Source organism: Rhea pennata, chromosome 2 (genome assembly GCF_028389875.1).
Source record: "Rhea pennata isolate bPtePen1 chromosome 2, bPtePen1.pri, whole genome shotgun sequence".
Lineage (NCBI taxonomy): Eukaryota > Metazoa > Chordata > Aves > Rheiformes > Rheidae > Rhea > Rhea pennata.
Window position 1 is genome coordinate 157,234,864 of NC_084664.1, and position 14,142 is coordinate 157,249,005.

Here is a 14,142-nt window from a genome sequence, read left to right on the forward strand (position 1 = left end):
CAAAGGTCAAGCGAGGTTCTGCAAAGCCTCAAAGCTAAAGACCAAAGCCAACAGTGATCTAATATACTACGTGTATCCTCCGGAAAGTATCTAGGAATGAAACACGCTCGAGTGCAATCTCAAACTTGGCTTCTCCTACCTGTGAGAGGGGCTGTTCGCGGTGGAGCGGCGCCAGCGGACCGGGTTTCCCCCCAGCAGCGCTCCTGCCCCTCCGCAGCGCCTCGGGCGGCCGAATCGCCACCCCCGTCGGCGTAACCACGCGGGAAACAGGATTATTCGGCTTGCATTTATGAAACGCTTTGTACTACTAGAGAGACAAGTATAAAATACGGGCTAAAACGTGACTTTTAGGGGAAGGCCCAAGAGGGTTTTGGGGCTGCTTCGGGACTAAACGTCGCCTCCGAGTCGCGACAGCCAGGCCAGGCCGGGCCGTTGCCTCCTTCCCCCAGGCCTCTGCGCGGCCGCTGCCCTGAGGGGAAGGCAGCAGGGCTGCTCCTCGCCGCCTGGCCCTTCCCGCGCCGTTCAGGCCCGCGCGCCGAGCTGGATGCGTGCCCACAGACCCCGTAAAATCTTACTATTTTAGATTTTATTTTATTCGTTCGAGGCCATTGGGTCTGCAGCACCAAGGGGCACTTGAAGGGACTCTGGGGAGCTCCCGCAGCGCCAGCCCTTCTCTCGGGGCCGGCGAGAGCCACTGAAGCGCGGTGCTCTGCCGGCCGCGTCCCCCCCAACCGCAGCCGCCGCTCCGCGCGGAGGCGCCGCCACCGCCCACACGCCAGCGAGGTGAGGGAGGGCTTCGGGCTAGGGGGTGGGGCGCGAGGCACACCCGCCAATCCCAGGCTGCGGTAGGCCGTTGACTGACATTTCAAATCACCCAATAGGAGGCGTCGGATGAGTAGGCGTGGCCACAGCGGAGGAGGCTGAGCCAGCACCGCCCGTTGGGAGGAGCCGGCGGGCGGGAGGGGTGGCGGTGGCGGGGCGGGGCTTGGCGGGCAGCGGGGCGGGGCTTAGGGGCGGTGACAGGGGGCGGGGCTCGCCCGGGGGTATTTAAACCTGGCGCCGAGGGGCTCGCCCGCTCAGTCGGCGCAGCGCGGCTGCGGGTGCGGCCGCTCCGCCCCGTCCCTGTGAGAGAGCGCGCGCGAGAGAGGCGGGGGGCGCCCGGCTGGGGCTGAGCCGCTCTCGGGGCGCGGCTCCCCCTCCGCGGAGGGATCCGCCCGGGGCCGAGGTGGGTGGGGTGGGGGCGCCCCCGGCCTGCGCCCCTTGTGCTGCCCGCTCTGGGCCGGGGGCTCGCGGCGCTTCCCTCTGGCTGCGTCCCCGCCGCCGCCGCGGGCGGGAGGCGGCCGGGGGGGAGCGCTGCCTCGGAGGATTTACCGCCGCCCGGGGCCGGGCCCCGCGCCGCCCCGCCGGGGCTCGCCGCCATGGACGAGAAGTACCTGCCCGAGCTGATGGCGGAGAAGGACTCGCTCGACCCGTCCTTCACCCACGCGCTGCGCCTCGTCAGCCAAGGTGAGACCCGCCGGCGGGCCCCGCGCGCGGCCCCTCGCGCCCCACGCGCGGAGCCGCCGCGGCGGGCGGCAGCTCCGGCCGGGCGAGGGCGGCTGCGGAGCGCGGGGCTTGGTCGCCCCGGCTCGTCCATATCTCTCTCTCACACGCACTTCCCTATTTTTTTTCCCTTTCCTCCCCTTTTTTTCCCCGCCTTGCGCGGAGCTGTCCCGCCGCGCAGCGCGGGAGCCCGCGGTTCTCAGCCGAGGCGGAGCGGCGCTCCCAGGGGAGAGGAGCCCGATCCTGCTGGAAGGGCCCCTTTCCTTTACTACTTATTTATTTTCCCTCCCCCGCTCGCAAACACCTGTTTTTTGCTGGAAGTGCCCCAAGTTGGGGCGCTGCGTGCGGAGAATTGCGCCAGCCCTCTTGGGCTCGGGGCAGACTGCCCCCCCCGCCAAAGATGCTCTGCTGTTCAGAGCGGTTTTCACCTCTCTGAAATGCTCCTGCATAATAGGTTGTTTATAAACAGTATGTTATTGCTTCCATATGCCTCAAATTTATCTTAAAGGTGCTTGCAAACTAAGCCTTTTCCTGGAAACTTGGGACTGTTAAGGAATTAAAAATGCATCTTGCTGAATCTTTGCAATACCTAAAGCAGGTTTTTATTGTTTTGCAATCAGATAATTTCAGATTATCAGCCTTTTTTCATGCATTTTGCTTTAAAACATTTTGTATGTCATTTTGTTTAAGTGCTAGCTCTTTAAGTGATGCTGTACTGAATATAGAAGTAATTCCATGTGGTTTGCATGATAAGGCTTGATGTAAATTTGGGGTATTGTATAATGGATAGGTGACTTTCAAATGCGAGTCAGAGATAGACACTTAAAACAGTGCTTATAATGGTCAAAAATAACAAATTATGGACTGATTATATAATATAACTTAAAATGATAGCCCAAAGGATTTTGGCTTCAATTACTTGAAGCAATTAAGCTGTGCTAGTGTACTTCACAATAATTTAGAGCTGTTTCAATTATGTGATTTCTCTCAATGGCTTGTTATAGCTTTTTGTGTAATGGACTACAAAATGCTAATGTCTAAACCTGAAGGGGAGTCAGCTGTTCTCTGAAATATTGCATCTTTCTGTAGGTGTGGAGTGCATGTGCCCTGTGATCTGTAGCTGCATGTCCTTGGACTTGGTGTTTTGCATATTTTTTGGGAACTTCCTAGCCTTAAGCAACGGATCTGTAAAAATGCCATTGTTCATACTGGTGTTTTTGATGGAGTGGCACTACTGATAGCATTGAAGGGGAAATACTAGCAAATAGTTTTGTGTTATGTGCTGCAAATGAGCTTGTTTAACAACTTTTAGCTTGATAGCTGAGATTTTTATGGTTATAAATTAGGGAAGCTCATCTGAAGATATTGAAGGAAAAAATGGTTTTGATGTTTTTTGCTTGTGTAACCTATTTTAAGGACATTATAAAAGCATGTGAAATTCTATTTTACAATTAGGGTTAATGAAAGAGTATGATTACATATTTGTAATGATTCTTGGGACTATTATAGTGTTTTGGATGTTATCATAGGAAACAAGTAGAACTACAGAGGAAAATAACTCTTGCCTGTTCTTTTAATCATGTAATACTTGATATCTGCATGTTTACTTTCAGCACCAAAACCAATAAGCAATACATTCACTGAACAAATGAATGTAGATGAATACATAGATGCAACCTCATTCTAGTATGTCTGATCTTTTTTTTGCTTGGTTTGAAAGAGGAGTCTTTAAAAATAATAATAATAATAAAAAAAACAGATTGAGTATTTTGCCTATTACAGACAAATAACTAAAAAGTAAAGCACAATGACCTGTTAGCTGTACAATATAGATTTGGATAATTTCTGTGTAAAATAACTGTTTTGGTTGTATAGTCACTAAGGAACCAAATGAGGTGAAACATCTTCATAATCAGTGGGGAATGGACTGCTTTAAGAAAGGTGCTTTGCAAACTCATCCCATTCCGTCATGACACTAACTTGACTAGTGACTAGTTCATTACTTCACTGTTCTAAATTGTTATAATTATTTGTGGTTAATTGTAAGAAGCTATTATTGAGAAGGTATCTGTAACTACCTCTTTGCGCTTCCTAAGTCAGATCCCTCAAGTTTTCCTTTCCTTGTATAGTAGTTTGTATGAAATGGCTGGTGTAGTTTGTTTTAACTTGGAAAGTTGTATATTAGTTTTTCAAATTAGAATGGAATGGGTGTTTCTTTTAGTTTGATTTCAGCTAGGTATTTGTGAGACTTAAAGACAAGTTGTAATTGCTTAAAATACTGAGCTTAATTACATAATACTGGTTTGACTTCTGGCTGCCCTGGTACTATTGTGTTTACTTAAACTGAAATACTGTAGAGAAGCCAGCTTTCTGCAGAAACTTAGTATTGATTTGTAAGAAATAGTTGAATTAAACTGTTCTGTGAGTCTGAAGGGACTGAAGTGTGTATATTGCAAAAATCACTGATCTCTGCTCATGTTGAAATTTGGTTTCTAAGGAGAAGTGGTCCAGACTTTGAAAATCTGCTAATTATAGTTCTTAAATGGAAGTGGACATATTTGCATATTTTATGCTTATAATTGCAAATTATAAATTGGATACACAAATTACATAATTGCAAGTGATATGGGGCAAGGGGAGGAGTAAAAGAGCTCAGCATGTTTTTTAGCATTCCTTCATAGCCTTTCAGGGGAAAAAAAGAACAGCATAGAGATCCCTAGGATGCTGGGAGAATACTTACGGTAGTCCTACTAATCTTTTTTTTTTTTTGGAATTGGAGGGCAGCAGCTCCCCTCACCCTGTAAAACCTGTATCAATTCTGATAGCATTGCAATCTATATGTATTTACATAGATATATATCCCTCATTGTTGCTGCATAGTATGTGGAAGTACTGTTTTTTTTTTTATTTAGAAAAATCTGTTGAAGTCAGACTTGCCTTTTTTGGGAAACAAATGAGAAAGGTATTGTTATAATTGTACTTTAAACAAGTGTTGAAATACTCAACCACTGCTTAAATCTTTAGAACATGAGAAATCTTTTGCAGGAGACTAGCGTATTTTTGGCTTCAAATCAGATGTTTTACTTGTATACTTGAGGACAGTTAAGCCTTAAAGTTTATAGATAAACTTTAAATCTATAGAGGCAAAACAAACTGGCTTCTAATGTGTAGCAGGATGATCATGCTAATAGGATTAATCTGTAGCTGGTAGCAAATAGTGGGAACTGCAATGTTATGCCCAATTACTGTCCTGAATATTGCAGCTTCTATAGGTGACAAATCTCGAGAAAGACAAAATTCTCTAGTTATGAAGCAGCAGGAGATTAGTATCTTTACATTGTGCCTGTTTCAAATTTTGTCAGATGCTACATCTTTACAGGCAAAAATTGAAAAATGTTTTTGTATATGAAAGTGGTGCTTTTCTTGAAATCATACCAGTTCTGTGTGTTTATCAGTGGAAGGTAATGTGGGTAGTTTTACTTTTCAACCTTCTTTGAGACACAACAGCAAGCTATTTCAACCTTTAAAAACAGCTATGGCTTAATAAAGTGTCAACTTGCTTTTTTGGACTTAGCTTTAATAGGAAAATATTTGCTGTTTCTAATATGCATATATATACATATATTCAGTTCTATTTATCTGAAAATTGTAGCTATAGCATACTTCTGTTTAAAAGGAACAAGAGCAATTCAAATAACCTATGAAGTAAGGGAGAAGCTGTTTTACTGTGTCATAGTTAAATTTGACAGATGTTTAGAAGTTAATCTTGTTGTCAGATACTTTAGAAGTATCTGACAACAAAACCACTCTTTAAAACCGGAAAAATTTTAATAAAGTGCCAATGGATTTGGGGAAACCAAGCCAAGCAGCTTGTCTGGCTTTAGGTATGCTGAACCTCTCATGGTTCACTGTCAAGTTTCCCGATGTATGATCGTGTCACCCTTTCCCAAGCTAGGTTTTGTTAGTAAGGCTGGCTCTTTGTTTGCCTTATGGATCGGACATAAGATATCTGTAAATATGTAAGTATACTATTGATTATTATGGCTTAGTTTACAAGTAGTGCTATAAACAATGTAGAAAGATCAGTAAGAAGAGTTTGCTACCTTAATTTCATTCTCTTCTTTTAGACCTATGTATAATACTGATTTATGGCAAGTGTTTTGTGAATGTTGGGAAAAGTATGTGAATTTGCACATTGAAGAAGCTAGCTGTAAATAAAACATGTTGGTACCAGACATGTTTTGTGACAAAGGGAGGAATTAAACCAGTGTCTGGCAGTTGTTTATTTTGTATAATATTAAATGTGTAGGGGTAGAGAAGTCTCCTAGTTCAAAGTTAGGACAGCTAAAATCTTCACTCCAAAAGCTAATGAGTCTTGGTGCTATTGCTGAAAGACAGTTTTTTCCTTGTGTCTGTGGAACTCTTCCATGTAAACTTGTTTTAGTTGCTCTGGAATTTGAGGCTGTCGTAAAAATTGGTAAGTCTATCCCTTTCTGTGATAACAAGATCTACAGGAATAACAAGCCTTCCCAACAGTAGATGGCTGTATGTGCTAGCTATGTATTGAATCACTTTACTGACTCCTGCAACTTGTAATGACCATTAAGGTTTACTTTATGCTGACTTTCAGGAGTAGTGTGTGTGTGAGGGGGGGGAACCTAGAAATTTCTTAAACCCAGGATTTCCCATATCCCAGAGTCTTCTCATATTGAGGAGGATTGAGAGTGTAAAAGTGTACTGACTTACTGCACTATGCAGCTTATTAATAGTCTGATTTTCTGTTTAGTGGGAAGGGACTAGCACTGTAAAAGTAACTGAAATTGGAACTTATTAAATTAAGGTTCCATAGACAATATTGACTCTGTAAATCTCCCTTGGAATGCGAGGGCTGCTGGACACATCTCAAGGATTTTCTTTAATTTTCGTATAGTTCTAATCGTCACAATTCTAAAAGGTGCACTTAGTTAAGTGATACTCATATTTTCCGTGATGCGAATCAGTTTACTAGTGTATTGGTGTCTCAAGGATGTGTTCTGCAATGTGAAGTAGATGTGTGTTGCTGTCTGTTCTCAGCCCATAATGGGTCTTATATATACATATACTGCTGTATAACCTCAGACTCCTTCATTTGTCATTGCAGCCTCTCATAAGAGTGAGGAAGAGGCAGCACTGGTTTCAAGTGTCCTTCTGAGGCTGTCAAAACGCTTTATGCAGGTTATAGGCATTTTGTAAAAGTATAGATAAAGAAATCTGTGTGTGTATGCTAAGTTAATAGGATGTTCCAGATAATCCTGAGGGAGATACTCAAGTTTTGTGACTTAGGCATGTTCCTCAGCCTGTAAGATTTTTAAAATATAGAGTTGTTTTAAATTGTCCCTCTTAAAGGTTAATTGGAAAGTAAAACCCCTTCTATTACCTTCTAATAATCAAATTTTAGAGAAATAAAGCCTGTGAAAACTTGATGGACAGAGAAAAGTTATTTGGCAGACTTTATGTACAGGAGAAACTTAATAGTGCTGGTAACGTGTGTGAATGCGGTTTATTGACAGCCCCATGAAGCCAAGGCAGGGTGAGCTAGGTTTTTTGTTTACTTAAAATACTGTGTATAGTAGTGAAGAAAAGTCAGTGTTAGATCTGTGAGTGAAGTGGCAGTATTTAGACTGATTCTCTCATGTCTTAGCCTGGCTGTGTCTTGTATGTCCACAAACGTGCTCGTTTCAGAAGCTGAGGATTGTAATGTCTGTCCGCTTTTATTTCAACAAAACGGTATTGGGGGAGTCATGAAGCTCTTAAGAATTGTAGAAACTCAAATCTGCAATTGCTGAAAGGAGAGGGAAGTGACTTATCAAGCATTCCACTCGTGTTATCAGGGAGGCTGCAAAATGCAGCTTAAGATAATCATACATACTTCATCCTAGGCTTATCTGCTCTGAAGCATGACTCTAGCCTGCAGCCACTCACCAATGATCACATTTAGTCTAAAACTGACTTCTAATTTACTTGCACACTCACTTTGGCAGTCAATGAGAGAGATCGAATTTAAAGCTTTCAAATTTGAACTGACACGGTTTGTCACTTCTAATCCTTTTCGACACCAGCCATGCAAATTAAAACTGTAACCTTCTGAGTACTTATTTACTGGAGAAATCAGAAGGAAGGTCACAGTGCTGAAAGGCTGCACTCCTGGCCCTTGGCTTGTTTGACTTAACTTGCATGGAGTTAAAATCTACGTATGTGGCCTTCATGCCCTCTGAGTTGTCTCCCTTCTAACTTCAAGTATAATTGAGAAATAAGTTTTGAATGCCCTTTGGTTGGAAAGAATTAGATATTAAAACTCAGGGTTGAGTAGCTTTTATAAGATATTTAATGTGGTACTGCATGACTTCTTAATTAGTACTAAGCAATTTCAGTAAAATGTGTTTAAATGAATTAGCTGGTAACTGACATACCTAATATTTTATGGTGAATTAGCTGATGGTTCTTACATTAAGCTCCTGTGGAGCTCAGCTAAGCTTAATGTTTACATTATTTATACTGTTTTTCAAATAGAAAATGGTAAATAAGGGCATGACAGTTACACTGGACAAATTCAATGCCTTGAGAGTGGGGTTATTTGCAAATATAAGTATCCGAGGCTGAGGAAGGCAGGTCTAATCTACAAAATGAGAGCTGGACTGAAGGGTCATGGTGGTTCTGGGAATGACTTAGGGGCCTTTTACTGCTTGCTGAGTGTCACTTCCAAGTGTGTTACTGTAGCAAGAGAGCAAATACTGTCAATGGCCTTACAACTAAGGGTATATGGAGTAAGAGAATCTTTATTTTTCTGTCATTCTGCGTGCGGAATTCTGTGTCAATCTTTGTGGAAGTCTACAACACACTTAGCAAGCATGACGAAACATCTGTAAGCCTGTTGCTAGTTTGTTTGGCTTGAAAATCATGATCACTAACTTCCATCTTCAAAATGGAAGAAACAGCAATATAAAGGTATTAAGAGACCCTTTAATCTAGAGGTGGGATGTGTAGCAAGAAGTAGTGACTAAATTTAAATGAAGAAAACACATTCTTCAGCTATGGGGTGATTAGCTGTTGACACAAATGTGGGAGGTGGTAGGTTCTCAGTCTCTTGACATCTTTGAGTCAAGTGTGCAGAAATGTATTTCACTTTGATCTTGACCAATAGATCTTTGGGCTCTTATGAGGAGCTGTCAATGAATTGGGGTGTATAGTAAGTGCAGGTTATTTTCAGTACAAGGAGCAAGTTGAAGAGTAGCAACTGGAGAGGTGGAAGGAAGTAACCTTCTCAGCTTATGGCACAAAAATGTTTCATTTTGAAAGCTGTAGTCTTGACAGCTAGGCAATGCCTGTTTTACTCTTGTATTTATCCTATCTTAAAATATTCCTTTGCTAGAATTCAGCTTTGTCATATTTATCACTTCTTCCTCTTTAGTCTGTTCTGGTGTTGTCATCTTTCTTCATATCTCATGTCTTTGTCAAGTGAAAATTAGTAAGAAATAGGAAGGTTAAATTAATTTCCTTACTTCCTATTCTCCATTTCCAATTGCTGTTACATTGCTGGATACCATTCTTATTTGATGTATTTATGAAGCTTTGCTTCAGCTAACAGCTCAACAGGAACAAAGTTGTGAGGTGACATTCTGATGTAATGTTAGTTGCTAGTAAATAAATTCTTCCCTTAAAAAAAAAATGAAGGCCTATAAAGAACCCCTCTACACTCAGAAGAATTAATCTCAGAATGCTTTATCTCAGTGATTCAGAGTCATTTCAGTAAGCCCTTGCTATTGTTCATTCACTGGATAACATTCTTTTGGATTATAACTAACCTAGGTAAAATATAGTGACAGTGTGAATTTGAAGTTTCAATTTCTTGGAAGTTTTTGAGCTTTAATCCATGTGGACTGTACAAAAGGAATAATCACTAGAAAATGTTTTTTAATGCATGTGACAGTTAAAGATCTTGAATGAAGTTCAGATTGCTGTAGTTAGCAGGATATCCAGTGTCAGACCATGTTCATTGTTCCATGCTTGGAGAGTAAATGCATCTGCAGTGTCTACCTCTGATATCCATCCACCTGTACTAACAGTTCTTTCTAAAGTAAGGTATTTTCAGCCTGTTCTGCTGCTTAGGAATAATAGTGATGGTGTTTGCAAGATGTAGAAGCTGAAGGGCTGGTCTCTGTGCGGTGAGAGCTCAGATACCTCCTTTTGTTAACTGGTAATGGATAGTAGTCATTGTTACTGGCCCTTTGATGTGCACCCCAATTGCTGTTTCTTGGGGACAGCCAGAGGTCTATCAGGATGATGCAGACTTGGGGGGTTGGACTAGATGATCTCCAGAGGTCCCTTCCAACCTTACTGATTCTGTGATTCTATGCCTGGTGGCAGTAGCCCAGCTCTAGCTCATTAGACTCCTTAACCATCAGACACTGCGTATGTGTTCTTCATGTTTTTATTCATGTCTTTAGATGTTAGCAGGAGAAATATGGGAGAAGTGACATTATCATAGAATCAGTAAGGTTGGAAGGGACCTCTGGAGATCATCTAGTCCAACCTCCCTGCTCAGCAGGGTCACCTAGAGCATATCAGACAGGGCTGCATCCAGGCAGGCCTTGAAGATCTCCACAGAAGGAGACTCCACAACCTCTCTGGGCAACCTGGTCCAGTGCTCTGTCAGTCTCACAGGGAAGAAATTCCCCCTCACGGTCAGGCGGAACTGCCTGTGCTTCAATTTCTGCCCATTGCCTCTTGTCCTGTCACCTGGGACAACTGAAAAGAGTTTGTCTCTGTCTGCTTGACACCCTCCCTTCAGGTGCTTGTACACATTGATCAGATCCCCCCTCAGTCTGCTATTCCCCAGGCTGAAGAGGCCCAGCCCTTGCAGCTGTTCCTCATAGGGCAGTTGCTCCAGCCCTCTGATCATCCTTGTAGCCCTATGCTGGACTCTCTCCAGTAGCTCCCTGTCTCTCTTGTGCTGGGGAGCCCAGAACTGGACACAGGACTCGAGATGAGGCCTCCCCAGGGCTGAGTCGAGAGTCAGGATCACCTGCCTCGACCTGCTGGCAACACTCTTCCTGATGCACCCCAGGAGACCATTGGCCTTCTTGGCCACAAGGGCACATTGCTGGCTCATGGTCTATCTGTCGTCCAAGTCATCCATTATTTCCCATGCAGACTTAAATGATAGTTTTATGGAGTAAATTAGTGAAGTGGACATGTGCATTAATTCACCCTTCTCTGTTCTGACTTCCTCCAAGCTAATTATGTCAAATGGTAGATTCTTTTACAGAAGTGAAAAGTTCCAACAATATTTTTTTTGGTTGTTTCATGGCTTTTTAGTATGCTTAACTGTTGCATATGTCCCTATCTTTGATCTAAATCATATCTTTCTCTCCTGGGTTTCATGTAGGTTGGGTAAAATGTTATTAGGCCATTTGTATAAGCATGGCAGTTAAACCTAAGTGATTTTTTCACTATATTAATTATCTGTATCTTCCATGATTAGTATTTCAGCCTACCTTCATTCTGGGAGTAAGATGCCCTAATTGCAGTAAAGTGTCAGTTCTTTGGGTTTTGAGTTTTCTGCCTTTACAGGAGTTCTGCAAAATTTTGGGGGTAGGTGGAGTTCATTTTATTTAAAGAAACACAAACTCACCACTTTCTAGTGATCTGACTTGGTTTATCCTTTTAAATCCTAGTTGTGTGTGAGGGAACTTTTGCTCATCTATGTTGAAGCAGTACCTTTAACTCTAGTTAACACTGTTCTGTTTATAGGACTGTCCTAATGATATCTTAACGTGAATCTGGAGTGTAAAATGTGCCTGCTCAACACTAGATTTTAATATTGGAAATGAATGTTGTGATTCACTTCGTCTTCCAGCGCAACTGTAATTCAACTTGGTCTTAAAGATTCTTTTATCATATATCCTTGACCTTTATATTACACTGTTCATCCATGGTCAGGAAGAATGATTAGGTTATTAGCCTACTTGATAACAGAATGCAACAGAGGAGTTCTTAAAGTTTATTGAATCAGTTCTTTAAGCACTTTTTTTTCTGCAGACAATCCTATTTGAAGTCTTCAGAAGTCTGTTAAGACAGTGTGAAAATGTCAGGAATGACATAAATACAGTAATCTATCAGGCATGTAGGAAGTCTGTCAGGAATTAGGTATTCTTAAGATTTCTTCCAACTTTTTTTTCTGCAGACCTTTCTGAAGGTCTCTAATTATGAAATAGTAATCTGATTACAGCTTGGAAAAAACAGAAGTTCTTCACCATGACACTTCCTATAGGATAGGTATAAAGTATCTTAATGCTAATGTTTTAGACTTAGCTTACCAAGAGTGCTTTTTGGTTCTCTGTCAAGATTTTATCTATGTCAAGAAAAGTTAGATCCATCGCTATGCATTTTTATTTTGCTTACATTTTTTTTCTGAATTGCTTTCTGGATTTTTTTTGTATGCTAAAAGCAGCCTGTGTCTTCAGGGTGATGCTGTAGCCCCTTAGCTAATACTGAAAATGTGCCAGCAGGGGGAGCCGATATTCAGCCTGAAAAACATCATCTGAAATGTGAGAGCGGAACTTTTCAGTGTGGTCTAAGGTTCCAGCCTGGGAAAATGAAATTGTGTCCGTTTGCCCCTTGCAAGGTAACCAGGGAGCTGCTGTCCTGGGAACCATGTGTGACTGCTGTGGTCATCAGGGCTCAGCTGGTGTAACTTTCAGAGCCAAACATGTTGTGTTCTTTCTGCTTCTTGAAATGCAGATCTCTTGAAGGAAAATAAATATGAATGGATAATCTGGAGACTTCAGTATTTATAGCCTCTTTAAAAAATATTACTTGTAGGCATACTCTGTGAATACGAAAAGCTACTGCTCAAACTATAAAGGTTTTAATTGATAACTACCTGTTTGAAATCAGCTCTGATTGCATTTCTGCTTTGCCACCTCACAGGCTTTTGTCTCTTCTTGTACCTTGACTGCAAACTTAGGCTCAAATATGGACCGAATGCTGTATTTGTAGCCCATAGATAAAATAGTTTAATTACAGGTTTACAAATACAGTAGAGGTATGTTGAAGTGGAAACAATTTCTACCAGTGCTGTTCTCTATATACTTGCTTTAATAAGTAAGACTAAGTCTGTCCAATTTGAACAGTAAGTGAAGTTTTAAAATCTTACATCAAACTTAAAACTGACCTGTCTTAGAATCTCACATAATTATCAGCTGATTAAATGGAAATTGCAGGGAGACTTCCATAACATGACCTATTGGATCACTTGTTCATAGATGTGCTTACAAAACATGTGCAAAGTCCTCTGAAGTAACGGGTACTGTTTGGAACACCAAGTAATGGTTGTCCCAGCTGAATATAAGGTTAATAAGTGTTACTGTAGTTCATTAATGTGTAAGTGGCAAGTAGGTGGCTGTGTAGTGCAGATCTTTATGAAGAACTCGAGTGCAATATCAGTTGTAAATTAATATCTGTTGCATGGAAATGGACTTAGATCAATTTCTTTAGACTTGAGTTAGTGGCATGTTCAGCATTAACATCTCATGTTTTCTGCCTGTGAGGAAACTATTAAATCCTTAAATGATTTTTTTTTGGGGGGGGGTCTGTGTGCTCAAAGCAATGACCAAGACTTTGAACGGCTGCTCTCAGTGGCTGGTTCTCTAGGCTAAAGGCTACCTATTTATGTTGGCTTTCTTGAAGATACTGAGAAGTGAGCTGATTTACTTCCCTGAGAACTTCAATTGCTGAAGAGTTCCCTGCTTGGACTCTGTGTTGGGAGAAACTGAGAAGGATGGATAAAACTGAGCTTAGGTGCTCTTACTAGGCACTTGGATGAAGAGGACAGTAAAACTTTATTGACCACATTTTACCTAGTCTTTCAGAATCCTTTGCTTAATTTGATATTATCATATTAGAGTAATATTTGGCTAGAACATCAGTCTGCAGTTGAGTAAATTTTTCAGAAGTAACTGTTCATTATTCATAAGTCTGTGCAAATAGTGCTAATCGTGTAGTTGTCTCTTGTCAGTGTTTGTCTGAGGTACTTTTGGGCTCTTCATTTGGAAGGTTTTGATGTTACCAAAGCAGAGACTTGATGCTTTTGTGCACAGCCATCTGAATGAAAGGTGCCCAAGTGCTGAGACTACAAAAACTAATAGAGCCCATTTTTTGTTACAATTCAATACCTTAAAACATGACTGTGTATTTGTCAGTAATAGATGTCAAGCTGTGTTGTAATAAAACACATAATAGAGAGGATTATTTTCCCTTCATTTTATTGATGACTAATTGGTTATTTGAGCTGTAAAAAAATTATAGGCAATCCACTTTTGGTAATAACCTCTTTTCTTCACCTTATAGCATTTCATCCTCAAGACAGCCTGAGATGGAAGAAATTTTTGTGTGTGACTAATTGAAATCCTAACAGGATGCTGAAAGCTGATTCAGGGTAGGGCATGAAATGAAGAAATAAAAGCAGGTTGCTTCAGAAAAATTAAAGAGAATAGATGCTCCTGGCCAGCTATGCAGTGAATCCCTTGCCTCTTGTCAAGAGATGCTGCCAATTACTGGTTA

At 41.7% G+C, this 14,142-nt stretch overlaps 1 protein-coding gene across 3 annotated transcripts in view; it reads left to right on the plus strand.

The window, feature by feature from the left end:
* Positions 1–1,266: 1,266 nt before the first annotated feature.
* KHDRBS3 (KH RNA binding domain containing, signal transduction associated 3) overlaps positions 1,267–14,142 on the plus strand; it is a 90,889-nt gene continuing 78,013 nt past the window's right edge. For 2 of the 3 annotated variants that reach the window (XM_062568431.1, XM_062568432.1), the window contains exon 1: positions 1,267–1,506. In XM_062568431.1, the coding sequence (XP_062424415.1) occupies positions 1,419–1,506 (88 nt within the window). In that variant the 5' untranslated portion in view covers positions 1,267–1,418. The remainder of the gene's footprint in view (positions 1,507–14,142) is intronic. The other variant, XM_062568433.1, reaches the window with a different exon arrangement.